Here is a 27,871-nt window from a genome sequence, read left to right as displayed (position 1 = left end):
TGTAGCGCAGAGACTCTGCAAATAAAGAGCGGGCGGGAGCGGTGCGTGAGGGGGCCCGGGCGGGGGGACGCGGCCCCGGTTCTGGAGCGGCGGTGCCTGTGAGGCTGGTTGCGGGCGCAGAGGCGGCGGCGGCAGCAGCAGCAGCAGCAGCAGGCGTGAGCGGTGGCGGCGCTTCGCCCTCGATGTGACGGGTGCGGCCCAGGCAACTAGTGTGCTGGGAGAGCGAGGCCTCCGCACCGCGGGCGGGAGGTGAGTGGCCGCGCTAGCGCTCCTCCCCGCCGCCGGGCACCCCCGCTCCCCTGGCACCGCCGTCTGCCCTCGCGCTGGAGGGAGTGGGGCCCGCGGGAGGCACCGGGCACCGCGGGGTCCCGGCGCGCCAAACCGCGGCAGCGGCTGCTCCCTTCCCTCACCCCGAGCGGGGGGAGGAGCGGAAGCACTCGCAGAGCCATTTTGTGCGAGGCCCCGAGCCCGGCCTGGCTGCTCGGCGGGGATCCTCCCCCAGCCTCCGGCAACCGCCGCGTCTGGGCAAGGCCGCCGCCGCCCCCCCGGGCGCGGGAGACGCGTTTCTCTCATTCCTTGTTGAAGACGAGCGAGGGCGGCCCGGCGGGGCGGGCAGTGCCCCGGCTCGGGGGGCGGCGGCAGCGGGGTCTGTCAGGTGCCTGCGGCCGGTGCCGCTGCGCACGGCACGCGGGGGCTCCGCGCGGGGGGCGGGGCCGCGCCGGGCCGGGGAGGGGGCGCGGGAGCCGTCTGCACACCGCGCTGCCGGGGCGGGCGTGAAGTCTGCCCGCTTACAGTGCTTGTTTGAAGCTTTTTTTTAATACTTGTTTGTTTTTACTTCTTAAATCTCGCGCTTTATAAACACAGTACTGAAAGGCGTACAGACTGCTGGGAGTTCCCAAAGTTAAAATGCACTTTCCCCGTTTCAGTTCTGTTCATGTTTTAATTGCCATAAAAGCCTAAAGCTTGATGGGATTGCAGAAAAATTCCTGCAGTGCCCATGACGGGGTTACTTTAAGTATGGAATACGGTTTTATGTCTCCTGTTGCCAGGAGCAGATACGCAGAAGGAGCGGCATGTAGCAGCCGTCGTTTCCCCAAAGTCATGAAAGTGCTTAGTTAGGATAGTACAGTTAAGCTGTTCATCATATAAATCACTAAATATAATCGTGTTAATTCCAGTCAGTTATACAGGAATGTTGTTTTCGTTGATTCTTTTTATTGTAGGAAATAGCACTTCATCATGCTCTTGCAAAATATTTCTGATCTGCGTAGGAAAGAGATCATCTCCGCTTTTAGAGTAGAGCCAAGTGATGGAGGAGCACCTCTTGCTGCACAGTGTTTTGAAAAGTTACTGTATTAAGTTCAAAGAATGACCATTTCACTTGTAATGTTATTGTCTGTAGCATACAAGTTAATCTATTAATGAACAGAAAGCTAAGGCAAATAATTGTGAAATCTGATGTAGTCAGGCTGATGCTCTTAGGTTTCTGAAAAACACTGAGCAAAATGGTAGAGCAGTAATTTCTAAGCTTTTGGTAAGTTACTGCAGGTGCCAAAAATGCTATTGCATGGGAGCAGTGAGGTGAAATTCACAGATACAGAAAGAGCACCAGTGTTTATTTGTAGATACGATCAACCTAGCTTCTCCAAAATAACCTGTAGAATATTTTTAACTAGTGTGTGTATATTTTTTTTTAAGTGTACAGTTTTATCACTGCAAGTGATAGTAGGTGGCAGTAAGATGGTAGTTTCTATAAAGTGGTGGCCTGTAACTTCAGTCTTCAGCACTTTTGTGCTCGTTTGAAAGCAGGAGATGGCTTTGTAAATGGTGCTGTGCTGGGTAAAGAGGTTAGAGTAGCTGGGTCTGGTGCTGCTGTAGAGGACTGAGTGCAGGAACCTTGCACGAGGTCTAGAGACACGAGATTGAGTACCTATACTTAGATGGAACATCAGCCTTTGATTTCTTTTAGTCACGATTGTGGCAGCAATCAGGTATTAGTGGTTGTATGCTGCTGGAGAGTTCACAAACCAAGTTTTTGGGGAAACTCACCTTTTGGTATTTGTACGCTTCTGGTACTTTTCTGAGGAACACACAAATCATGACTTGATATCATCTGTGCACAATGTAATCACTGTTAGCTGTAGTTCTGCGAGACATCTGAAAAGCATGTTTCTGTCTGTCTCAAGGACTTAAATCTTGCTGAGATATTCAAGACTAATTCCAAACACTGAAGGAGTTAAAAGATTCTAAAAATCTTTAGGAAAATTTTTAGCGGGAGATGCAGGCGGCCTAAATACAGGGATCACAAGCATCCCCCTGTGATCTCAAGTTATTCTGTATGATTTTTGGATGACCGAGTTGGGAACCAGCGGTTTGTCTCAATAGCCTCTTATGCTTGAATACTTTTAAGGTATGTTTCCGATAAAACAGTCTCAAATAAGGAGCTGCATCCAGAAGTTAAAGCAAAATGCTTGGGTAACTTCTTGTGAGAGAGAGGGAAGGGGGTGAGGGTGGGGGACCTCTTAGGCTAGCGAAGCACTTTAACAGCCTGTGTGTTACCAAGACTAGGAACAGGAAGCTGTCATTCATCAGATGTGCTTCTACTGAATATTTTTGGAAACCTTTCCATGGCTTCTAATGTTGGTGTTCATTTTATAAAAGGCTTGGAAGTTGTCTCATCAGTGCTTGGTGTGGGGTTTTTGTTTCTTTATTTGGAGGAGGTTTGTGGTGTTGTGTTTGGTGTTTTGTGTGTGTTGTGGGGTGTTTGTTTTAGTTGTTCTTTTCTTTTTTAACTAGGGTCTTATTTAGTAGAGTGCTGCGTATTTGTCAATGGTTAGTGTAGTTTGAAGAGGCTTTACTTCATTTGGTGTGTATTTGTCTCATTAACAAACAATTTCAGGATTTGTCTGTCTTAAGATTTGGAAAAGTAGTTAGTTTGTGTGTCGTCATGAAAAAAGGTATTTGTAACTGTAAAAAAAGGTATTTGTAACTGTAAAAGTTTTTTTTAGAAAATATTTTTTAACTGCTTGAGAACATTGTTTTTGTGAAGCCAAGTGTTCACAACCAAAGAGCTGACACATCCTTTCCCTGGCATACGTGCATCGCAGCAGCTGTACAACCTTGTCGAATCTTAATATTATATGCTACTTTTCTGTTGAAAAAGCATGTTGTGAAGATGCATGCCTCTAGCAAACCTTGCATTCATTGTTACTTGTGTGCTTATAATCTTTGCAGACTCAATTTTTTTTTTATATAATCATAGTTGTAGAAAATACTATGTATTATCTTCTTGAGGTAAGGAAGCAGGTCCTGTAACTCAAGGAAGTGTGAATATTTAACCTAGCACGATGCAATCCTATTGTGCTGCATACACACACGAGGAATTGAATTTGGTGGTGTATCTAAGCCATTTATTTGACATCTTTTCCTAAAGATGTTCACAAGGGTTTTAAAATAACTGCTTAATACTTTCTGTTTACCAGAATCTTAAAAGTAAGAGAGTAAGTAAATGGAAGAATGTGTTACTTTGGCATAACACAAACATTAGTGTTAATGTTCACAAGTGATTTACTTTTATTCCGAAGAGATACTGAAATAGTAGTATAAATTGTGTTCCTGAGACTGATTATCCTCTGCCTTGTAAAATACATTAAATAGATATAGGCACATATGAAATGTCTGTTCAATCTAAACAAATATGGACAAAGTTTTGTGGTGTTGCGTAGTTAAACAGGAAGAATTGATTACTGATAGGCTTTTTAGACATCTGAAAGTTTTGGTTAACTTTTTTAAAAAAAATGCATCTGTTGACTTTGTATGTGGATTACAGCAGTGAACTTGTAGTGTTGTTTTGTACTCTGGCTTTGCATTGTGTGGAACCAGTATTTCAGTAGTCTAATATTGCAAATTAAAAAAAAGTAAGTCTAGAAGTGCAAGCTTTTAACTTGTTCTGCATTTCATGTACACTAGTAACTACACTAACTAGAATTCCCTTTTTTCTCTCTTTCAGAGTTCACAATGACGAATGAAGAACCTCTCCCAAAGAAGGTATGTTTAAAAATACTTGTGACCCCTTGCCCCTCCCAGGTAATCATGACAGCTTGGTAAGTTGTGATTTTTCTTTTGCTCCATAGGTTCGCCTTAGCGAAGCAGATTTTAAGGTTTTACCTAGAGATGAGCTCATCCTAAGGTAAAGTAAAAGGCAGTTTTTCGTCTTAAAATTTTAGTGAATGTATAATGGAAGATATATGACCTCCCTCTTCCATTCCTTTTTTAGCATCCTTGCTCTGAAAAACTATTTTATCTGTTACATGACACATCTCTTTTGTAAGGTTCCCATCCTATCTCAAATATTTTTCTATGTGGTTTGGGGTGGAAACACTTTTTGCAGAGACAAAATCCTGAACAATGTTTTGTAATATATGAGTAGGATTTTTTTTTCTCATTTCTAACTTTAGAAGATGCGGTTGCTTACATTCCTTGCTAGATAGCAAGTTATTTTTAAACATCAGAAAAATGTCAACTCCTTACTCCTACGATGAATTTTAGGTTTTCTTAGTATGCGCAGTTATCTTCTCAGCATATTCTGATATTAACAGTAAAATGTTAAAATGAATTTTTAATCGCCTAGAACTTGCATAAAGAAGAGCCTGGCTATTTTTTTTCACCTTTTAGAAAGCTAAGTGTCACCATGGAAAAAATCGTTGCCAACCCTGTCACACAGATCACCTGCTTAAAGAAACTGACCCAAGCCCCTTTTCTCTGTATACCTAAATTTCCTGATTTGTGAACAAGGAGCTAACTAAACCAGGCATCTGTGGTCGTCTGTTTATCTGCTAGAGTAGTTTGTGCGTGCATTTTGGTAAACTGTAGCTCTTGACTTTTTGTACCCTGTGAGTTATTAGCATTATTAGGATCTCAAGTTAAATATTACTGTTTCATAGAACAAAGTCTGAACTGTGTAGAAACTTCAGAATGCAAGTGAAACACTTAAAGGATATGATCAGTTACTCCCTCTTCTGGGAAAACTATCCTGCCAGCTACTTCTGGGGTACAGTTCTTCCCAGGGGAGTTAAAATAGCCTGGTTCCATATGTTTAAAACTGGTTTCTGGCTTCCTGTGAGTATCTAGTCTTTTGGGTAGTAAAGGAAAATGTATTTAAACAGTAGGAAAAAATGTTTCTTTGATGTTAAGTGGTTTAGGCCTTGTGAACCTTTTCATAAAAGTTTCCGTACTCAAGGTTATCCCCGAGGATAGCCAACTCTCAAGTCTGTAAAGTTGTACCCTTACTTCCAGCTATGAAAGTCCTGCCAAGGTATCAAATGTAGATTCTGTGCCACTTGCTTTTTGATTAACAGTGTGAAAACAAAAAACCCGCATCATCGTCGCAGTATAATTGCAGATAAAACACGTGTAGAAAATACTAATTCTTTTTTGTCAGTTCCTGTTCCATGAATCCCAACTCCACTGTTCTTTTCAACAAAGTACATAATTTAGGTTTGCTTATTTTTACTTCTGTTAACTAAAAGTGAGCAGGATCAACAAAAAGCCTTTCAGTCTGGCCTTTTGGGAATGTCTGCTTGTCTCAATACTTGTTGCTGTGGACTCATCTCCTTCATCTTTTCTTCTCCTCTTTAATGTAGTAACTACTTAGCTGCACTGAGTGGGAGCTTCTGTGAAGAAAGGAGAGCCAAGAACACACTAACAAAGGAGTCTATGGATCACAGCTAAAAATCTGATTGGTGTTGCCCTGATGCTTTAGCCTAGTAGTCTGTAGAACATTGAAGCATTTTCATTTATAGAAGCAGTTCTGAGGAAATACAGTGCTTTTACAGAACTTCAATCAATGAGGACTTATAGCCAGTCGCTTTTAGAATGGCTAAGGTGCAATGCTGTGTGTGCCCCAACCCCTAAGTGCTTATCATTTATTCTCAGGAAAAATTGGACCCCAAAAGTCAACATAAAAAATGGGTGCTCCAGGAAAAATAGTGGTATGTATGGAGGTATTTTGAATCCATGGAGTCTTAAAATTTGCTTAATATTTTTAGAGGATGAATTAACTAAGCAACACAATGGTGCTCAGTTACCTTCCTGTAATTGTGAGGCTCTAAGTGACCCTTTGAATGTAAATCAAATTCAGGGCTGTCTTCCTAGTTCGGTGTGCAGCTCTGTCTCTGTTCTTTAGAGCCTTTCCAAGTAGCACTTTAGTGAAGCTCTTCAGATTGTCACTATTTAGTCATTAGATTACCGACATGAACTACTAACCAGATCAAGAAGCTGATATTAAGTGAAAACGAACTGATAGGAGAAAAAAAGGTGGCTTTTAGCCTTTGTCTTTTTCCCCACTTGAGTTGACTGATGACCTGCCCATGTCCTCTATAGCTGTCCCAGAAGGGGCAACATGGGGCACGGAGGTCAAAGCAACTCTCAAGTTTGCTTGAACTGATGCGTCTCAGACTACATGTGTGAAGAGGAGAACTTTACCTTTCTTGGATCTTGGGAAGAAGGGCCTCAGACTTCATGTCTGGCCAGCAAGTTCCCATAAATCACTGGTTTATTTAAATAAGCTTTTGCGAGTATGTGCAAATTCTTAAATAGTTTAACTGAAAGCTGGATTTTTACGTCACGAAGTGTTGATTTTTACCAATGTCTGTTAAAGTTTAATGCAGGTATTTTGTGTAGATGAAACCTGGTAGAGGGATATATCATCTTCAAGTAAGGCAAAAAAGTCTCCCAGAGGGGAAATGCTTTCCTAGTATAGTAGAAGATATGCTAGTAGCCATCTTTAAATTTTAATTCTGACATAATTTTTGGACGGGAGAAAAATACTTGTTTGTATCAACTACTGATTTTTTTGAGCATGTTTCTTTTACTGAACTTTGAGATGTGTTTAGGGGCAAAAGTATTTTCCCTGAAGAACCTGTAATGTTAGCTAACTGGAAAATACTTGAAGTGTGTAATTTTTAGAATGTTATTTATATGGAAGCGTCCATAATTTATCTGAGGTCTTTAATGTGTTCTGGTGTCTTATGGGGAAGTTGCATGTTTTTGTGCAGAGAATGATGATATTTCTCAATACAATTTGCATTAAAGTTTCTAGCTGGATCTCAAAGACCTACTCGGTGACACATGATTACATGTGAGCTGACTTTTTTCTAACCATTTCCTGATAGCAGTAGGATCTAATGGAGGTTTTGGATCATACTTGCTCTCTTTTTGTTGTTGTTGTTGACTTCTAGCTCTGAACCTTTGGACTGTACTGGAGTTGTGCTTAGTAGCTGGGATTTCTAGGTGATGGTATATCCACTGCTAGATGAGCTTCAGCTTCTGCTGTGTAGTTTCAACATCACTGAGCAAAGACATCATTACAGCATTCCACAAACTGCTGTCCTTGTCACCTCTTTCAAGCTCAATGTGGAAACAGCATGTGAGATTCATGTAATGGGAATGCAGGCTTACCTCAGCCTTGCATGTCAGCAGCTGGGAGTCCATATTATTTACAAAACTATAGAAGCGAAAGTGTTGTGCATGGAGATTCAGTTGTATAATATAAGACCAAAGTTGTGCATCTGGAAATACTGCGCTTTTATTGTTCAGGTAAAACTAGATTTTCTGTGAGAATTGTTCATTTAGAGAGTGGTATTCCAGATTCAAAACACCCTTCATGTGATCATTTGAGACCTAGAAATACAGTTTTACACCTGTCTTGTGTGATTTTAGTATCATCTGATCTTCTGTACCAGTGTAGACATAATAAACAGAGAAGAAGAAGTAAACAGATAAGAGTTAACAATGTTCAGAGTTGGACCACTAGACATACTGTCAATGACCTTCAGCATCTTCATTTTAAAAAATATTTATTCTGTCACAGTTCCTTATTTTCCTTTTTCTTTTGTGTAACTTCAGAAGCTACAGCTTTGGAACTTGGGCTTTCAAAGATCAGAATTCCACTTTAATTCCTTCTGGTAATGATCTGTGCTGCTACTGTAAACAAGGGAAAACAACCAGAGTGAAATAAGCTGGAAAGACAGTATTTAGGAAAATAGGTTATTAAAGACACATAACAAGAAAAGTTACTGCAAGAGGAGGCTTAAGAACTTGAACATTACTAAAGGTGTTTAAAGTCTTAAGTCACTTAGACATTTAAGTGAAAACTAAATTATCAGAGCCATTACAAGACTTTTAAAATACCTAGAACTAGTCAAAGTATGTATGTGTGTATATATATAAATCTTTCTTTCTTCCTTTAACTTGGTTTAATGAATATTCTTGAAAAACTGTCTTGTTGATATATTGGGTAAATATTTTGACATATTAGTCCTCAGGATTACTGAGAACACTAGAAAAATGTATACGTGTCAGATGTATCACAACTGCAAGCTTGAAAACAAATCAGTCCACTTTCAGTAAGGGCCTACCAGCTAATGTTCCTGAGCCGAAGTTACAAGATGGTCTACTTCATTAATGTGAATGTTTTTAAACTTCCATTATTTCACTTCTTGTTTTGATGCTTTTAGTCTATTTGATTGTCTGGTTTAATATCTTTGTGTTGTGGTTTTTGTGGGGTGTTTTTTTTTTTTCAATCGCATGAAATAAGCCTGGTTCGAATTTTTGTCTCTATAATTGCTAGCTTTCTGGTTTGCCTGAAGTGAGATGAAAACCAGCTCAATTCCTAGAAGAGAAAATTGCTTCTGAGATCTGTAGTTGTAGCAAATCGAGACAGTGCGTGTGTGTGAAAGTAAAGCTGCTGTGTTAGAAAAAGTTCAAGTTTTAAAGCTGATGGCTTGATTATTGAAGAATACTCTCTGTGTGATGATCGCAAGTGTATTCTGTACAACTTTGTAAGCTTGCTTGAAGGTGAACTGTAACAGTCATCATGAGGTTTTTGACAAAACATGTATGAAGAGTCACGTTTCTGGAAGAGCTGGCAGGCATGTGACTTGAAAAGTCTGTGGCATGGCCTAGTGCATTCTGTGTTTTCTTTTCCAGGAATTCAGTTCTTGCTTAAATAGTAGCAGTTGTCGAGAGGTGACTTAGAGCTTTTCTCTCTAACATTTTTAGTGACCACAGACTATATTGTGTGTGGCGTTTTTTTGGTTTGGTTTTGTTCAGTGGTGGTCTGTCATGTCTACTTAGCTTGTGTTGCAGGTCTTCGTTTCACTTGCTCTTTGTATAGCTCCTAATGGAGGAGGAGGGAGAGTGTCAAGATTTTGACAGAATTATTGTTTTCAGGCTGAGAGATGTAACTTAGAAAGTCAAGTAATCCTGTAGCTGTATTTGAAGACCAACTCTTTCATGTAATCCTTTCATGTAAAAATTAGGTTCTTTCTGGATTTGCTATTTAGCTGTTTCAGTTTTACTTTTGGAGGTTTGAAATCTGAACTAGCATAGAACCGTTAGAGGTCAAATAATGGAACTTCTGTTTTTAACAATATTCTTTTTAGAGCAGAGAGGGAAGTTTAAGAGTTAAGTGGGGATACAACTGCTCTCTTCTACAGAGCTTAAGAGAGTTAATTCATACTGATTTCATGTTCAGCTGAAGAGATGCAAAATTCTGTTGCTGCTAGAAGGAGGAGATATTGTGCTTTTGCATTTCCCAGTTTTGTGATCTTGCTTATTGTTACAGATGTCGTGCTTTTTATATCCTTTAATGACCTGTTTCAATTTAGCAAATGGTCAAAAATGGTCTAGAGTTAGATTTTATAGTTTTGATTTAGGTAGGGTGGGGAGTTAAAACAAAGGAGTTACAAGTCTGGCATATAAAATAGGTGTCAGAGAGAAAGAGTGGTTGGGAAGATGGAACAGAAACCTTCCTTTTCTGTAGTGGTAAGCTATTAGATTAATTTGTTTCATAACGTGGAATAGTACTATCATGACGATGATGCATAATTAGAAGCGAGGTACTTCTTTAAAGAAAACAAGCAAAAAAATCCTGAAGCACTGTCTTGTGAACTTTGTTGGTAAGGCATGTAATGTTAAGCTTTACTGCAGACTTTGCTACTGACTCGATGGTTTGTATCGAATGCAATGCTCTTCTTAAGTGTGATGTTTTCTGACTCTGGATGAGTCGCTTAAATAACATGCTTTCAAAGAGTTATTAAACTGTTTGGCTTCTGGTTGATGGGTATAATCAGAGTATGGTCTTGCTTTAATTGAGCTGGTATACCTACTTAACCTAGGCTGAGTTGTAGTGTATTGTAATACACTTGTCTTGTTCACTTGGTAACAGACTTGATGTTGACTTCATATTATGTTTTCTGTTACAGAATTTTGTTTAAATTGTCCTGCTTTGAGAATGAGATGTATCTTAGGTACTTAGACAAATAACTAATAAGTGCTTGATTGCAATGTTTGTCCACAATATTACAGTAAGTTTTAAGATGTCAATTTTAAATGTTGTAATACACAGCTACCTTTTTATCCTTTTGAGATGCGAAGTGTATTTAACTACTTCTATGATCAAAAGACACTTTTTAAAAAACTGGAACTGTCTTTTATGCAATTGCATAATTCCCTCTGATATTTTCTGATTGTGGTATGAATGTATACTCAAAGTCTAGGGATGAGATGCCTTGATTTAATAAACTGAGCTTCAGAAAATTCTTTTTTTTTCCTCTTTGTCTCTGCAATAGGTGGAAACAGTATGAAGCATACGTGCAAGCTCTGGAGGGCAAGTACACAGACCTTAATTGTAAGTTAGTCAAGTTTCAAAATGGTATGAGTTACCTGAATGTTTGTATAAAGCAGAGTGTTCAAGTAATAGTTTTAGAAAGCACAGACATTAGAAATAAGAGGTAATCTGTATGTCAGTTGTTTTGCAGAAAAAAATCCCTGTTTATTCCAGTGTAAGTTTTCAGCCTTTTCCAGCTTTCTCGGCTGCTTGTTTTCCTTTGCAGATCTTACACAGCATGTAAAAAGTCTATTTTTACATCTGTAAGACCATCTTTACCCAGACTGCTAGGGGAACAATACAGAAATAGGTGTATTTTCATTACTTTTTTATTAAAAAGGAAACATTATCCTCTAGCAAAATTCTCCATGAATATCGTGCCTTCAGTAGTCTAACAGGATTGTAAACCACGTGGGAGGGGGAATAGTTTGTAGAGGTAAAGGTCTAGAATGAGTCCTCAAGTCATGTTTGATCTGATCAGGCAAATTAACTAATTGATTGTCAGTCTTATGTGATCTTTAAAACTTAGTCTGTACTTCAGTCTTTCAAAAGAGAATATGGGACAAACATCCTACTCTCAAATGGGAAAAGCTGGATATGTTCTGGAAGTGACTGAATTGTCAGTCTTAAGTAGTTTGTAAAAATTGTGTTTGAAGCTAGAAATGGGCTCTTTCCTATTTTCTGCTCACCTTTTCAGTCTAAAGACTTAGTATCACTGAGTTTGAAGGGTGTGAGTTTGAAGGGTGTTTTTCTGTCAGTCCAAACAGATGTTATCTCTCTCTTTTTCTGTTGTTACATCCTTCTTCTGCCAACCCATAATGTTTGAGTTTTGGAGAGACTAAAATATAGCAAATGGAAGCATTTGATTTCATTCTAATCTCAAACTGTCCTGACATAAGTAAGTTGTTTCAAAATTCTCAGTTTCTCAGTTTTGGAAACTCTAATACAGGCTGTAGTAATCACTATTATGGAATCATCTGCAAAGAACTATTTCTAGATAATTGTTGTGAAGCAATTTGTGGTGGTCTAAGTTTACATTTACAGCCGATCATTCTCAAGTAGTTAGAAAAAATAAAAATCTCAATTTTTCCAACTTTCCATCCTTTTATACGTGATAAGGAGCAGAGTGAATATTTGCTGTTTATATCAGGGTGCTTGCAGGTCTTCCCATTTTAGTAATTTGGAAATGTGCTGTGTTGCCTTCTCTCATATTTCATATATAAACTTCCATAAATGTTCATGAATCAGAAGAGTTCTAGTTGACTGAACTGCTCTTTCTGAAGTTCTTGAATGTCTTAACTGTTTACTCATGGGGTGTTGAGACCAGTTTGAGGATTGACCACAAATGGCCCTATTTTACAGACTGTGGATTGCTTTATCAGAGGGTAGACTTCCCCCTTCCCTCACCCTGGTCTCAATGTTTCTTGTAGATAAAAGAACACTTCCAAGTTTGAGACTGCAAGTTGTAATAGTAGTTGGTTAAGCAAGCAATTTAAAAGTTATTTCCCATATAAACAGAAACATTTTCAAAAGTTCAGTAAATCTTAAGATGTACTTAAAACCAGCTGTTGCCAAGCTTTTCTAATAGTTAATGCTATTTTGATTTTCCTCATTTATGCTTATTATAGTCATGCTTGTTTATGACTCTTGCTGGTTTTGAATTTGGTTTTTAGATTCTTTTAGTTGTCTTCAAAAACTGTTCATGAGAGGATGCTATAAAATATGCTTTTTGTATGTCATTGCTTGTATTAGCCAATGATGTGACGGGATTGAGGGAATCTGAAGAGAAGTTGAAACAGCAACAGCAAGAGTCTGCCCGAAGAGAAAATATTCTGGTGATGAGGCTGGCAACTAAGGAACAGGAGATGCAAGAGTGTACTGTAAGTATTTAAAGAGGAGATAAGTGTTTTCAGACTGTTTCAGGGATATCAGCTTTTGAGCCAGTACTCATGTGCTGTATTTTTTGTATATCTATAGCATCACATTTTCTGTGCTTAAAGAAATGGCAGGGCACTTAAAATTTCACTGAATCAGTAATGATAACTTCTTAAAGTTTGCTTTTTTTAATGTTAGTTATTTCAGGTGATTTTCAGCAGCAATTGTGCTTGGAAGGACTTTTGCTTCAGAACCAAGCTAATTCTTGCATGAGCCATGCTTATTTTCTTCTAGCATTTTTCAACTGTGCATATTTACCAAAAATATTGCTTGTGACTATCATTGGATGCAGGAACAAATTGAACTGTAAGGATAACATTGAGTTTACTGGGTTTCATTTAGGAGATTTTAGGCTGATATTTATGCTGGATTTGGATAGCAAGGTATTTGTAAACTTCTGCATCTGTTTGGCTAGGTAGGGGAAAGAGCTACTGACTTTTTCAGAGGAAATTATTTTGAAATGTGGCAGGTCTTCTTGGGGTTTCTAATGTTCTTTGTACTGAGTACCTTTTTTGTTGCTATTTCTGTTTCTTGTTTATTTCAGTGGATTTTCTGTCACTGTTTTCTTCTGTGTTTAGTTTTGGTTTCTTGAAACTATCTTCTACCACTTTTGAACTTTCAATCTTTTTTGGATTACCTTCTTAACATAATTTTCACCTGCTGCTTTAATTTAGCAGTGACTAAGAGAAGATTGTAAAAAGCTTCTTATTGTTAATTTCTGTAATACACTTCTGAGAGCTCATGAAAAATATAAAATATGTGCAACACTAATAATGACTATTGTAGCTTTCCTCTGATATTTTCTTTTAGCCTACCTTTTTCCTGTAGATTTTCAGAGCTGTCAGGTATAATGGCGTGACACTTGGTACATATTATTTTAACTTCTCTTAAGACTATAAGATTAGTTTAGTTCATAGTAAGCACTAGTGTGAAGAGGAAAAAAAGCTTACTTTGCAGTGGTAAAATATGAATCGCAGAATCACTGAGGTTGGAAGAGACTTGCCATTTGTCTAGTCCAACCTGCCTGCTCAGAGCAGGGTCAGTTGGACCATATTACTAAGGACTGTGCACAGTTGAGTTTTGAGCATCTCCTAATGGAATAGAGACTCCAAAACCTCTCTGGGGGACCTGTGCCAGTGTTAAACACAGTCACAGAAAAACAAAACCAAAAACATTTTCATATATTGAAGTGGGATTTCCTGTGTTTCCATTTGTGCCTCTTGCCTTCTGTGCTTTCAGTGGGCGCACTGAGAAGAGCCTGGCTCTGCCTTATGTACCCCATCAGGTATTTATGCACATTGATAAGATCCCCCTGAGCCTTCTCCAGGCTGAACAGCCCTTGCACTCTCAGCCTCTGCTTGTCTATCTGATGCTCCAGCCGCTTAGTCATCTTCATGGCCTTTTTTTTGCTCCACCCTATTACGTGCATGTCTCTCTTTTACTGGAGGAGCCCAGAACTGGACCCAGTACTCCAGTTGTCTCACCAGTGCTGAGTGGAGAGGCAGGATCACCTCCCTCAGCCTGTTGGCAGCACTCCTCCTAATGCAGCCCAGGATGCCAATGAAGATCTGTTCTGGTACTGTACTGTAACACTTCCCTAGTAATAAATTACTGTATTGATCCTACTTCTCTTGTTAGTTTTACTGATAAATTCTGGTATGAAGAACAGCAGTAATAGGAGTTGTATTTCTTTTTTTTTTTTTCTTTTGAACTTCTGAGCATATAGCTCAAACAATAAATACAAAAAAAAAAGTTTTTCACCAAACCAAATTTGTGTGTACTGTTTTCACCTTCCTCCTTATTTCTAAAAGAACGAGTTAAACAAAAATTTCAGATATTTAAGACAATGAATTTTGACAAGCTTATGAAGACTATAGGATTTTTTCCTGCACTTTGTTATAGATGTTTATAGCTGTGATACAAAGGCTTTCTGGAACATCTGTTTAGAAGAACTTCCTGAAAGCCTTTATTAATTTCAGTGTACATAAAAAAAAAAAAAAAGGGAGGGGGTTGGAAAGAATAGAACAACCCAGAAAAAGAAACAAAAACCACACATCCAAGTAGCTTAATTTTTTCCAGGTATTGATAAGTGAATAACATCAAGTATGTTGTCTCCTCCATAGTGCATGGAGGTAGGAAGGTGTATCCTTGAAGAAGGGGGTAAAAGCTGTAATGGTACCTTACAGTGTTTTTGAGTTTAAATGCACAAAGTTGCAAGAAGCTCTGGAGGACTTGGTTTTGTAGTATTAGACAGCATTTTTTTTTCAAGTAAAGTAACAGTAGCAAAATAAGTCATGTTGGATGAGATGCAAAGCTAAGCTGTAGGTTGCTAAATAATTTCACAAATGAACAAAAAACTATTCACCATATGATAAGTTATTTGACATGTCTAAGTAACTTCTATTTTGGCATAGTTAACCATTTTTATAATCATATTTACATGTAAAATATACTACTGGTAGTTATTTATATGTAAGCCATTAATATTTCCTGTCACATCTTAACTAGAAAGACTGAGCATCTATGGTGTCAAGTTTCTTGAAAACTAAAGATGAATATTTACCAAATAATATGAACTTATTGTTCATATTACTCTTAATCTCTTTTTGGGAGATTTTTATACTGTTCTGTTGTCCCAAGTTACTTTTAAGAGTAGCAATCCAGGACAGTCAGGAGTGACATGTCTGAGGTGTATAAGACTAAATGCAGATTTGGTATAACATTTGTGTGTTTAGTTATTTTCCTTAGTGAATAGAGTTCTATTTAGTAATCTAAGGTTTTGATTTTTCAAAACAGTTGGGCAACACTTTATGACTCAGTGTGATTCTACTTACAAACTCGTCATGTTCAAATTTAAATCAATAAAAACTTAAAAATACCGTACCATATTCAGATGGTTCTGGCAAGGACATTAGCAAGTTTTCCAATTACTGATGTACAAAACACCTTGGTAGTTAAAATATACTAGCTGTGTTTTAAAGTAAGGTGTGACAGACTTTGTCTTAGTTGCTATTTTAATTTGTACTCTTTATTTTTAAAATATAAACCACAACAAAATGTACTTCAGCTTATAAAAGTCACCCAACATTGTCTTGAAGGTGTAGGTGTGCATGTCAGAGTAGCAGAATCATTGTCTGGATTCTCATTCAGTACTCTTTTTGAACAAGATGGTAGTTGAGTGCAAAGCTCTGGTTTCTCTCTTGCTCAGTGCAGAGTCTAGCAGCAGAATATATGGATTTCTTTTGAGCTGGGAGCTTACTGAGAGTCTGACTGGTGTTGCAAACTTACTCTGCATAGTTCAGAGTGGCTAGCTAAAGGGCTAGATTGAAGTTTAGGTGTTTACCACCTTGTGTGCCCCATTGTCAGCATCAGCCTTGAGCTGCCTTCCCAGTCCTAGCAGGAGCAACCCCATAAAGAGATTGCTGCTTTTGGGGAAGCGTAGGTAACACTAGCATTAGCATTATTTCTGGCAGAGGTGGTGATGAAGATATTGCTACCTCAGGAAAGATCTTGACCCCCTCCTAAGCTACTGCAGGCCAATAAGCAGACAGGCATTGGGAATATTTGCTACTCCAGTAGGTTTTCCATGGAACAGATAACAATGAGTGGAAGCTTCCTGTGGATGTAGTTGGACTATAGTACCTAGATAGTCATTACTCTTAATATCCTACTTGTGGTTTAGGTTACAGCTCCTTTGTGTTTTCTCTCTTCCTCTCAGTTTCCTTGAAAATAAGACAGGGTCTTATATTAAGTTTTACTCCAAAACTTATTACTTTTTAACATGTATAGCTGCCTGGACACTATTTAAATTGACTTTTTTAATGAACTGTAACTAGGGCTTATTTTTGGAGTAGGGCTTATATTTCAAGCATCCTCAAAAATCCTGAAAAATCATGTTAGGGTTTATTTTTGGGGTAGGTCTTATTTTCAGGGAAACAGGGTATGCAGTTTCTTCCCTCCTACTCTGCCTTTTAAGAAAGATAGATAGTTGTACTTAGTTTGCTTACATTTTCTGTTAAGCAACTGTGTTATCTTTTGTTAAATTCTTCATATTAGAGGATCTGTTCTTTCTGGATATCTTTGGACAACTTCAGCTAAAAGGATTTGACTGTTTCCAAAAATATGGGAGAAGCAGAAGGGTCGAAAATGTTACTGTCTGTCTTAACAAAAAAAAAAAAAGTCCACCCAAATGAAACTCCACACAACCTGATGTCCTCTAAACAGACTACTTTCAGTATTCTGCCTTGGGTTAGAGCAGAGAGAAAGCTGCAAGGTTTTTATTCTGCTTGTGAAAATTCATCCCTATTTGTCCATCTGATGGGCTTTTGAAAAATAGTGTGTGCTGTTGGGTTTGGAAATACAAACAGCCAGTAGGCGTTTTGGGTGTTAGAGCACACGTCCTCAGGTCTGGCATTGGACATGACTATTCCTGTATATTCAGCTCTAGCCTGAAGTTGGTCCTGACTACAGGAAAACTCTTTAGATCCCACACCCCTTACCACCTGGAATACCAGTGGGAGGAGTTGTGTACAAGGGAGTGTTTAGAGGTGGCAAGAATTGGAGAGTTAGACTGGCCAAGCAGGAAGAAGAATGGAATAAGGAAGTAGGCAGAAGGGTTAAGAGGTTTGGGCTCACTTTGGGAGTGGGTCATGTTGGGGGGAGGTTGCTAGGTCTGGGTGGCAGAAAAGCTCGATGGGTGAGAATTCTGGAGAAACTGGGCTTGGGGAAACTGGAGGAATAGGTGGTCTTTAAGTTCATGGAGAGAATGAGCAAGGGTTGTTCAGTTTTAGTAAATTCTTTCTATACTACTGTTTTAGGAGTGACAGTTGAGGTGTTCCGTGAAGCCTGTGTGGGTGCTTTCTGCTCGGCCTAGGAGCATGAGCTAAAGATACACAAATGAGACTCTTAAATAATGGACTTCAGACAGAATCAACTGGGTCCTCTTGAGTGTTTTTGGCGCATGTCTGGCATGAATGAGGAGCAGATGGCATCAGTTCTCTGTGCTGCTGATCCAAGGAGTCTATTACAGTTCCTAGGCTGGCAGTAGAAGAGGGAGGGAGCTGGGCCTGGGGAAGACAAGGAACATGGTCTTTTTTTCCTCAATGATGCCTGTCTAAAAATAGGTTGGGAGCCATGGTGCTGTAGCATAATTATATTCTTGGAATAAGTTGCCAACTGGAGGATCTCTGTGTGTGCAGGCGTCTGTTAAACTAGCTGTTTTGCCCTCTACCAGTGCCACCCCTCACGAAGAATTGACAGGCTGCTGAAATATTTCCAGTAGTGCAAGCATCAGAAACTTGAGTGGGTAGAAAATATATATCAATAACAATAAATTAAATAGATCTTTTATTCAGTGAGCAATGTTGTGTACAGTCAGTGAGGCAAAGGGGTAAAATGCCATCTCAGAAATGTTAGGATAATCTTAATTTGTACTTACCATTTCCAAGTAGTATTTGTAGGCGAGCCCTTGAGTGGTTTATTTGTTGAAAATATTTTTATGCAGTGCTTTATTCCCTTTATATTTCTTTCTGGACAGATAAAAGGTTGTCTGTTTAAAATTTAAAGTATGTTGGTTATTTCATTTTTTTACATAGCTAAACATTTTTATTTTAATAATATCAAATTAATGTGGAGTCAGTGGAAATATTTCAGTTATCTCAATACCTTTAAAATCACTTATTTGAAATAAAATCCAAGAATTGTTGCTACTTGACAAAATAAAATTAAAATGTATAATATCCTGAACCAAGAACTGACTGAGGTCACTACATATTTTTAATATAATTAAAATGTTTCTACTTTCTCTTCACCATTGCTGTGTAAAGACCCCATTACAGAGTAACTGTGTATCTATAGAAAAATGAATAAACTAGCAGTGCTTTGACTGTGCTGCTTGTACCAAGTAACGTGCTGCCTTGTACTGTTCATCGGTGAAACTCTGTTGCTATGAAGTCTGGTGGCAAGATTGTGTGTGCAGCAGGAGGCAAACCCCCCAATTTTCAATTAAAATGTTTCTTTTTTAATCTCAGGTAATTTTGTTCACCTCTTGCTGATGAAGAAATATGTGTGATACAGGGAGCATAATAAATGGAACTTAATGAGCACTCTCTGTGTACGCTGATATAATTTTAGTGATTAGCTGGATTCTAAACACTTATTGTTTTAATACATTTTGAGTTTCTCTTGTGATGGGATTAAAATATAAAAAACTTTTCTAAAAAGTTAATCCTATGTAAATACATGCAAGTTTTGACTAATGAATGCTATATGTAAAAGAAATCCTCTCACAGTTACTCCTCCTAAAATTTTGACTAACTATTCTGGATTACAGATTTATAAAATTGTAAATATTTTAGGTTGTGGTTATTGCAAGAGAATAAAATCCAACCAAAATATGTTTGTTAGTATTTCTAAGTTATTTTGTTTAAAAAATATGCTAACTTGCATCATAAGTGACTGTCACACTTGCAAAAATCCTTAGTTTATAAAAACCTTTTTAGTTACTTAAAAATATTGCTCATCAGTAATAGCTGTAGTGTTCCATAATAACTGTCACTGGAGTTACATGGAAATTAGCTATCTGTTTTAAGCAGATAATGCTTTGTATATACTTCCCCCCTGCCCCCCCCCAAAGAGTGCAGGCAGATAAAATAGAAATGGAGCATTCTAATGCTCGAGTCATTGCTTTGACAAATGTAAACTAACATGTAGAAAACATTGTAAAGCAGAGAGAGGAGAGGAAAAAAAAAAAGACCTTTAAAGTTTAAATTTGGCAGGTGGTGGGATGGGGAATTGGGTGAATATGCACATTGATAGGGTTCAGGTGGGCAAAAGTTATTTTTATCCTGCCCTTTTCAGGTTACAGTGTAGAAAGAAGGCAAGCTTCCTTGATGTTATCTTTAGAATAACTTTTTATTTGTCTCTAAATCACTTCAAAATGTTTTTAATGTTTTATGAATAACAGTCCTTTTTATTATTTTATGCAGAATCAGATTCAGTACCTCAAGCAAGTCCAGCAGCCTAGTGTTGCCCAACTGCGATCAACAATGGTGGATCCAGCCATCAACTTGTTTTTCCTAAAAATGAAAGGTGAACTGGAACAGACTAAAGACAAACTGGAACAAGCCCAAAATGAACTGAGTGCCTGGAAATTTACGCCTGATAGGTAAACAAAACAAATACTCCCCAGTCAAGACTTCCCTGACAGTCCCACTACGAGAATGCTATGGTGGGACAGCCAAGTACTCGTTTCCACACCAAGACTCAGACGTTTTGAGGCAAAAGCCACATTCTTATACTGTCCAGCTTGTAATGCTTAATGTAAAACTTACCAGATGAACCTTGTGTTTCAGCTTTTTTCTCCCCCTTTGCTTCAGAGGCCTGATGGCGTCGGACTATTCTGAAGAAATGGCCATCTTCGAAAAAATTTTTCTAGAACATGTAGACATTTGCAAAATTGTTCTATTTGAAGAAAATACAGGGAGAAACAGAAGTCTAAAGTCTGTGGCACACTGTGTCTACAGACAGTTTGGAGGAGAGAGAACCTAGAGATTAAAAATCATGAATTGAACATGTAAAATTCCTGTAAAATGTAGAAGTGGAATATGCTTCGCTCTTAACCTTGAGCCTAGTGATGACTTAGAGACACTGTAAGTCAGTTTTGCCAATAAGACTGTGGACTTCCTGCTTGTTCACTGAACTGCTGGGTCAGAACTCGAGGTGAATTTTGCGTTGAGTTTACTTGCTAACCAGTTTTGAATAGCCATGAGAGTGCTATTTGCTATCACAACAGTGGTAGCATACACATTTGACTGTTTAGCCTTTGGGCTCTCTAGCACTTGACGGAGCCTTAAGTCAATGTTGCTAAATAATGAACTGTTTTCTGGATGGTTGGTAATACCATGGACGCCTCAAAATTAGGACTGTACGAAAGCTATATATATATTTGATCACAACTAGCATGTATAACAAAAACTGGTTGTGATAAGTATTTCACTGCATGTTTTCATGCAGAAATGAGAATATTTTGATCCTTCTATACTAAGAACTGATCTCAAATGCTCAATACCGAAGGCACACAATGGCAACTGTCTTCAGTGTTGGTGGGGTGTTTTTATTCCTTTGTACACCTGTTTTTTTGTATTGCACTTCTATATAAAATGTGCCTTGAAATAGTTGTAATATATAGTTCAAGGAACGCTACTGGTTATACTGTTGTATTGTGAAACTCCTGGGATGAACGAGAATTGAACAGGTTGTTATTTCTGCATTGTCTCGTTCTCTGAAAACAAAGTATTTTAACAAACCAAAAAACCATAAATGCATGCATTTTCCTTGGTGGAATCAGTGAAGGAGCCTTTGCTACTCGATTGATGCCTCTGTTCTGTTGTCCCAAGTTACTTGTAAGAGTAGCAATCTGGGACAGTTGGGAGTGGCATGTCTGAGGTGTGTAAAGTGAAATGCAGATTTGGTATAGCGTTTGTGTGTTTGTTTTTTTTCCTTAGTGAATTGAGTTCTATTTAGTAATCCGAGGTTTTGGTTTTCAAAACAGTTGGGCAACATTTTGTGACTCAGTTTGATCCTAGAAAGTTCAAATTTAAGTTAAAAAAAAGACATCCAGCTGTCACAAAAGGTGATGTATTCTAACTGTTTTGATGAATTAATAAGATGGTATTACGTATTTTTAACTCAGAAGTATCGTAACTGTTTATGCTTCAGATGATTCATATGGGATCAAAGAGTAGTGTACTTCTGCAGGCTTATTTTGTCTGCATGAGTAATGACTTAACAGCAAAAAAAAAACCTAAAGAAAAAGGTTACTTTTTAAAAAGTGATACATCTGGAATGATTTTGCTATAGCAGTATCTTAAGATTTTAACGATCTAGCATCAAAACAGAGGTAAGACTTGCATTAATAAATTATTAACAGGTTACCAAGCTGTTTGTAAAGCTCACTATAATATGTGGACAGAGGCATGTTGTGGAGATTGCTTGTTTAACTTTGAGTTCAGAAGATTATTTTATGCTTTCAGATACAGGTTGGTTCTTTTTTTTAAGTATTTGGTCTCTAAATGTGTGTGTACAACGGAGGAGAGACAAGTAACTTACCACTTTCTTTCAAGCAAAAGTATCGAAAGAAAATTTTGTTATTTCTGTAGCTACAACATACCCTAATATGCATCATATAATTTTAAGTCAGTGATGCCAGTGTGCATAATTCATATATGCAGTAGCTGGAATACAGAAAATTAGAGTTATTTCCTGATAAATAATTGAGGCTGTCTTCATTAACTGGGTTAAGATTTTATTGATCTTTATTTCTGGAAAGGTAAAGAAATGATGACTCATGTAAAGTATTTATAAGATTTTTCCATTCTCCTTGCACATCCTGTCCGTCCCCATTCCCTGCCTCCCCCTTTTAATTGCTTTAATTGTTCATCCTTGTATGCAATTACTCTTATTTCTTGACATCTGACCTAGTTTTTGAAAGAGATGTTGTTCCTATTCACATCTCCAACTGACAGGGTAACATGTTAACTGCAACCCTAAGCAGTGTTAGTTCTGGGCCTTAACCATAGATAAAGGTGTACAGCATAATCATTGCTGATGTCTGGAGGGAGAAATAAAAGGGCATATGTAATCAAAGGAATGGCTATACTAAGCCATTTCAATTGTCATTAGAGTATACACTTGGATTAAAAATTAGTGGAAATGTCATTTGCAGTAAACCTAGTACAACAAATACTAGTCGTCCGAAATTTAACCACTTATATTCTTACAGGTTTTGTTGCATGTATGTTCAAGAGGATTTGTGAAAAGAATGCAAACCTAGTTTTTCTGCTAATAAGAGTTATTTTAATAGTTACTGGATTTTATATTCTTGCATGTTGTCTTTTTTGTAAATTGCAAGGGGAAGTTACATGGTGCCGTACTAGTTCAGAACATCTGGAAAAATTTTGATGGTAAGAAATAGCATTATAGGTAACTATGCAAATTTCTATACAGGTAATAAATACTTTACATTTTGGCAGGAATTAACATGAAGAAATTAATGGGATTCTAAAATTGTCCCAATTCCAAGGTAACTGGTACTTGCTAATTCTACAGTTGACGTTTTGTGAAGAGAAAAGCATTAAATGACTTAAAGACTGTGAACTTCTTCAACTTTTAGTGACGGTAACAGGAATTTGCGAATCGCTAAAAATCATTGCATGTCTGCCTAATAACTTTTGGGGTATTGTCACATTGGTTATCTCCAAAGTGGTCCTGCTTTACCCAGAATGAACATCTCTAAGGAAACTTGCATCTTAAGTGTGCGACTTGGACTGTATTAGGTCAGCACAATTTAAACTTCAAGGACCTGGCATTGGACATCACATCAAGAACGAAAAAAAGGCTGCTGCTTTAGCAGAGTTGCAGGCATCCAGGACTTTACACAGCCAGATTCCTTCTGGAGCAGCCCATCTGAAAAGTTTGGGAGAGTCAGTCGGAAAATGTTAAATGGGGCAGAGTTGGCAGAACTTAAAAGTTGTCTAAGGATTGAATGCTTAAAAGGTAGCTGATAAGGAAATTATTATTTTGGTTTCAGGAGAGAACCGTGGCTGTGAATTGTAGCAGAAATTTCCTGTTTCTTTTTTAATCCTCAAAATTTCTTTCAATCATCACTTGTTTAAAAACAAACAAAAAATTAAGTGACCTTCTTGGTCTTGAAAAGCAATACAAGTCCTGCCATTGAATTTGCAATAAACCTGTTCAAGTTTGGTGGGGGTTTTTTGTTCATTTTTGGTGGCTTTTTTTGTTGGTTTGGTTTGGTTTTCGTTGTTGTTTTTCCTGGCAGAGCTTACACTTCTGTAGAAAAGACGACAGCTTCATTACGTTGTTGAGCCTATTAAAAGGAGAACTGTTTGTGGTTACTCTACTGATTTTGGCAGACCAAGGGTCTTAAAGGACTTTAATTTTTCTCTTTTATGGAGTCAGCTGTATTGCCTATATATTAATTTGCATACTGCTTCCTATAATGCTTTACGGTGCAATTTTTATCGTGAGGATTAAAGATGTGTGATGTTTCCCATTTAGTAAAGAAAATCTTGTCAGGTAAAAATAGTACTTTTCTGCCTGTTCCCTGTTTCTTTCAGAAACTGGACATCCTAATGATCATTACTCATGAGTTGAAATCTGCCGTTCTAAAGGAAGTAGATTAATAATATACTCCTTCCTTAATTTCTTGCCAATTTTTAACTATGTTTTATTTTCTCCTCACCATGCAAGATGTGCTTAGGGGAAGCTGACCATAGAAATCATTAAACAGACTGTGTATATTACTGTCAGATATATAAATTGAGTTGAAAAATAGACATTGAATTTTTAAAATTAGACTGAACAGCATTCAAAAGAATGTCTGAGCTTCTTTAAGAAAAAATGGGTGTCACTATGAAAAATGAATGTGGGATTTAAAGTTTCCCCAAGCAACTTTCTTCTGTTCACCCAAATGTAATAATTAAGTTTTACTAGTGAAATGCGTGAAGGAGGTTTTTGTTTATAATTCAGTTTACACATGTAATTTTCATGCAGTACTTGATCTTTTGAATTACAGGCACATCTTTAATCAAATATTTAACTCAATTGAGAATTAGCACATGCAAGATTGTGCATACTGATAATCCAGATGTTGGTATCAAAAAAGAACAATGTGCTTATTCATATTTGCAGTAATAAAACTTGCCTTCCACTTTATGGGACAGCGACAGAAGATCAACTGGCGTTGGAACAGCACGTGGTAACTATAGGGAGACTTTCTGCTATGACAATTATGTTGAGACATAATGTTCCTTGAATTGTGACATGCAGAAATTGCATCTCCTTTTTGTCTGTAATTGTGATTGAGGAAGATTACTGAAGGTTTTGTATTCATTTTGTGATAGATGGCTCTTTCCTTTACAGCCAAACAGGCAAAAAGTTAATGGCGAAGTGTCGAATGCTTATCCAGGAGAATCAAGAGCTTGGAAGGCAGCTGTCCCAAGGACGTATTGCACAGCTTGAGGCAGAGTTGGCTTTACAGAAGAAATATAGTGAGGAACTTAAAAGCAGTCAGGATGGTAAGGGATTTTTTTAAGAAAATGGAGTTGCCTTGCACTTCTGCCAGTTTAATTTCCTGATGATACACACTGTAAAACCATCTTTCCCAGAATGAAAGGGCAATATAAAGTAAAATACGAAAATTAAGTCTTCACTGGTAGTCTTAATTCAAAAATAAATAATAAATACAAACTTAACTTTGGGGGACTAGAGGGATTTGCAGCTCCAGTAATGCAGTGTTTGAATTTGAAATTGCCAGGTTTCGTACTGTAGGTCTTGCTATTTAACAGGGAATGTTTAGACTGCACACACTATTGGTGGATTGGTAAGATGAAAGCTGTTAATGTTGCATGAAGTTAAGCATGCACTGAGAATAGAATGCTGCTTGTTAGCTCTGATTAATTTCGACATTATTTTTTAAAAATCAACAGCTTTTTAACTGCCCAAGAAAAAGGAAAATATATATATATTCTTTTTTTAACCTTGGGTAACTCAGGTGAACTAAAATATCTGATTGTGTTCACAGTCCAAATTTTACAGTATTGTAAACCTAAACTGAAGTCATGTATAAACTCTGATCTCTTGCATTATTTAAATGGTGGGGTAAATGCAAAGTTAAAAAAATCTTCAGGTGAGAGTTCTGTATAGAATCACTGCTTTTTTAGTATAATGTTATCTGTAAGTTATCTGATTATTACAACAAGTCTTAGCACACAAGCTTTTTAGGTATCACACAAACCTGGATATGTTTTTGTTTTGCAACTGAACTTTGTAGGATAGCATAGACTTGATTTGGCATTAATCTAAGTCTGGTATATCCTGTATTTTTAAGGATAGATTTCTCTCTCCCCATCCCCATAGGATCATATTTTTGAGAAAGTAGTAGTATAAAGTGACAATAACTAGAATTCTTAAGGTAAATTATTCTATCTGTAATTACATTTTGTTGGAGTAGTTACCCTTTTGCTTCTTAACTACTATTTAGATAATGCACTTCATCTAAATTTATCAAGTTCATAATTGAAGCAAAGGTGGACATGCATTAAAGATTTCTGCTCTTGAATGCAGTTTAGTAAAGTAAGCTCCAGAACAGAGATGTGTTCTTTAGCCCCTATTGCTTCTTCCCCATATGAACAAAGACAATGATAATCCTGCAGTAGCAGTTTTCCTAATGATTTTTTTTCCCAAAGCAGCAAGAACACTTTAATTTTATGAGTTTTTACAATAACAAGCAGTTCGCATTTTAATTCCTCTGTCATATCAATGGTGCAGTTTAATTGAAGAATAAGGGAGTCAGTGTTTCTCTTACTGTTTACATGTCAAATTTGTTGTGCTCCAAAATGCAGGCCTAATTGTAAAATCCTTTTTCTTGGTGTGCAATTACTAAAACACCCTGTGGAATTAGTTAACAGTTTTGTTAGTAAGAAAGTCTTGCAGTGTCCCGTTATGCAGGATTTAAAGGATTAAAAACAGGGAGAGCTGAAACGTCATTGAAATGTGACTAATTTTTTTTTTTTGGTTGCTTTTGTAATTATTCAGATCTGTTACATACAGATGTGGTTCATGGTCACTTTTACAGTACTTCTAAGATTTTATACTTGAGTAAAAGTAGATACAGGAGGTTCTACTTGCAAAATACTAATTGTTGAAATTGAACTGTTTTCCAAATATCCTCCTTCACTGGAAATTAATTTCTTCTCATATATTCTGAGTAGCCGTATAAAATGATGGTAGTTAAGCATTTCTTCCTTCAGAGGCAGAGCGTCAAAGCCCTGCATACCTGATGGCTGAAAAATAGTCTGTTGAAACATTTAGTCATAAAATGTTGAGTTACAGGATTTTAATTTTTTTGTCTGAGATTCAAGCTATTAAGTATTTGCAACAAATGTGTTTTCTTTATATAGAATTGAATGACTTCATCATCCAGCTTGATGAGGAGGTAGAGGGCATGCAGAGTACCATTCTAGTTCTCCAGCAGCAACTGAAGGAGACTCGCCAGCAGCTGGCGCAGTACCAGCAGCAGCAGCAGTCCCAGCCCACCAACCCCGGCACCAGCAGGACTCCAGCAGCTCCCGAGCCCGCAGAGCAGGGCGAGGCGGTGGGAAAGGACTGCAGCCGCCTGGCAAACGGACCAAGCAATGGGAGCTCCTCCCATCAGCGGACGTCTGGGCCTGGATTTTATAGGGAGGGTAGCGGCACGGAAGATGACTTCCCGGCTTCTCCAGGGAATGGTAATAAGCTGTCCAACCACTCTGAAGATAGAACTGGTAGAGGAAGTGGTAGCTACATAAACCAGCTCAGTACTGGGTATGAAAGTGTAGACTCTCCCACTGGCAGTGAAAACTCTCTCACTCACCACTCAAATGACACAGACTCCAATCATGATCCTCAAGAGGAGAAAACAGTGAGCATGAAAGGTAACAGAACTGCGGGTTCTCGTCATGTCCAGAATGGTTTGGACTCCAGTGTAAATGTGCAGGGTTCAGTTTTGTAACGTTTTTCTGCAACATTTTTATACAGTGTCATTTAAATTGGGAGAGGATACTGTCCAGAAGCCGTTTAAATTAGTGCATACTTGTCACAATTTTGCCTTTTTGTGGGTTTCTTTTTGCTTCAATACCTCTGCCACTTTGAAAATTTTAACAGTTAATTATGTTGAATGTTGCTAAAAGGACGTTTGTGTAGCTCAAGTTATTTTTATATGAGTTAATGTGAAGTTGAAATGGAAATTACTTCCATAAAGTATAACATAAATGATGTCTGTACAAATCTGTGTATATCTAGAACCTGTGCTGTGTAAGGGCGTTCTTACTCATACTGTTAAACTTACACCACCTTCAAGACTTGTCATAATAGCTGTGGGTTTATGACTGCCAAGTTTGCCCAGTACAGTAGTTTTATCACTAAAAGATGGACTTATTGAAGGAGTCCTGTAGTAGTTTCAGTGTTACAGTTTTTCCCACCACACATCTGTGCATTTTCTCCTTAGGTGACCGAATGTTTATGAATTGTGTGCATAGTTACTCAGTTTTTAAGAACTGTTGTATCCTGTTCATGCATATTGCTCTGTGACTCCAATATTATCTTACCTGTACTGACCAAACTTAAATAAAAACTTTTAATAATGTAATTTCCTCATTGTTCTGCATTGGCTTACACGGTTTTATTTGTCTGAAGTGTATTTACTGTACT

At 37.8% G+C, this 27,871-nt stretch overlaps 1 protein-coding gene across 2 annotated transcripts; it reads left to right on the top strand.

Moving 5' to 3' along the window:
* Positions 1-27,802, top strand: WTAP (WT1 associated protein). 2 transcript variants are annotated; one of them, XM_065631979.1, is made up of 8 exons: positions 1-249; positions 4,010-4,047; positions 4,134-4,189; positions 10,632-10,690; positions 12,422-12,549; positions 19,591-19,769; positions 24,545-24,699; positions 26,584-27,802. In XM_065631979.1, the coding sequence occupies exons 2-8, from the start codon at positions 4,018-4,020 to the stop codon at positions 27,171-27,173; spliced, it is 1,197 nt and encodes a 398-aa protein (XP_065488051.1). In that variant the 5' UTR covers positions 1-249; positions 4,010-4,017; the 3' UTR covers positions 27,174-27,802. The 2 variants fall into 2 exon arrangements, 1 of the variants encoding a protein (XP_065488051.1); XR_010605980.1 differs by lacking the exon at positions 26,584-27,802 and having other exon boundaries at positions 19,591-20,323; positions 24,545-24,627.
* The last annotated feature ends 69 nt before the right edge of the window (positions 27,803-27,871 follow it).

Source organism: Caloenas nicobarica, chromosome 3 (assembly GCF_036013445.1).
Source record: "Caloenas nicobarica isolate bCalNic1 chromosome 3, bCalNic1.hap1, whole genome shotgun sequence".
In the NCBI taxonomy this organism is placed as follows: Eukaryota; Metazoa; Chordata; class Aves; order Columbiformes; family Columbidae; genus Caloenas; species Caloenas nicobarica.
Note: the sequence above shows the minus strand (reverse complement) of the source record. Positions and strands in the feature narration are given on the sequence as shown.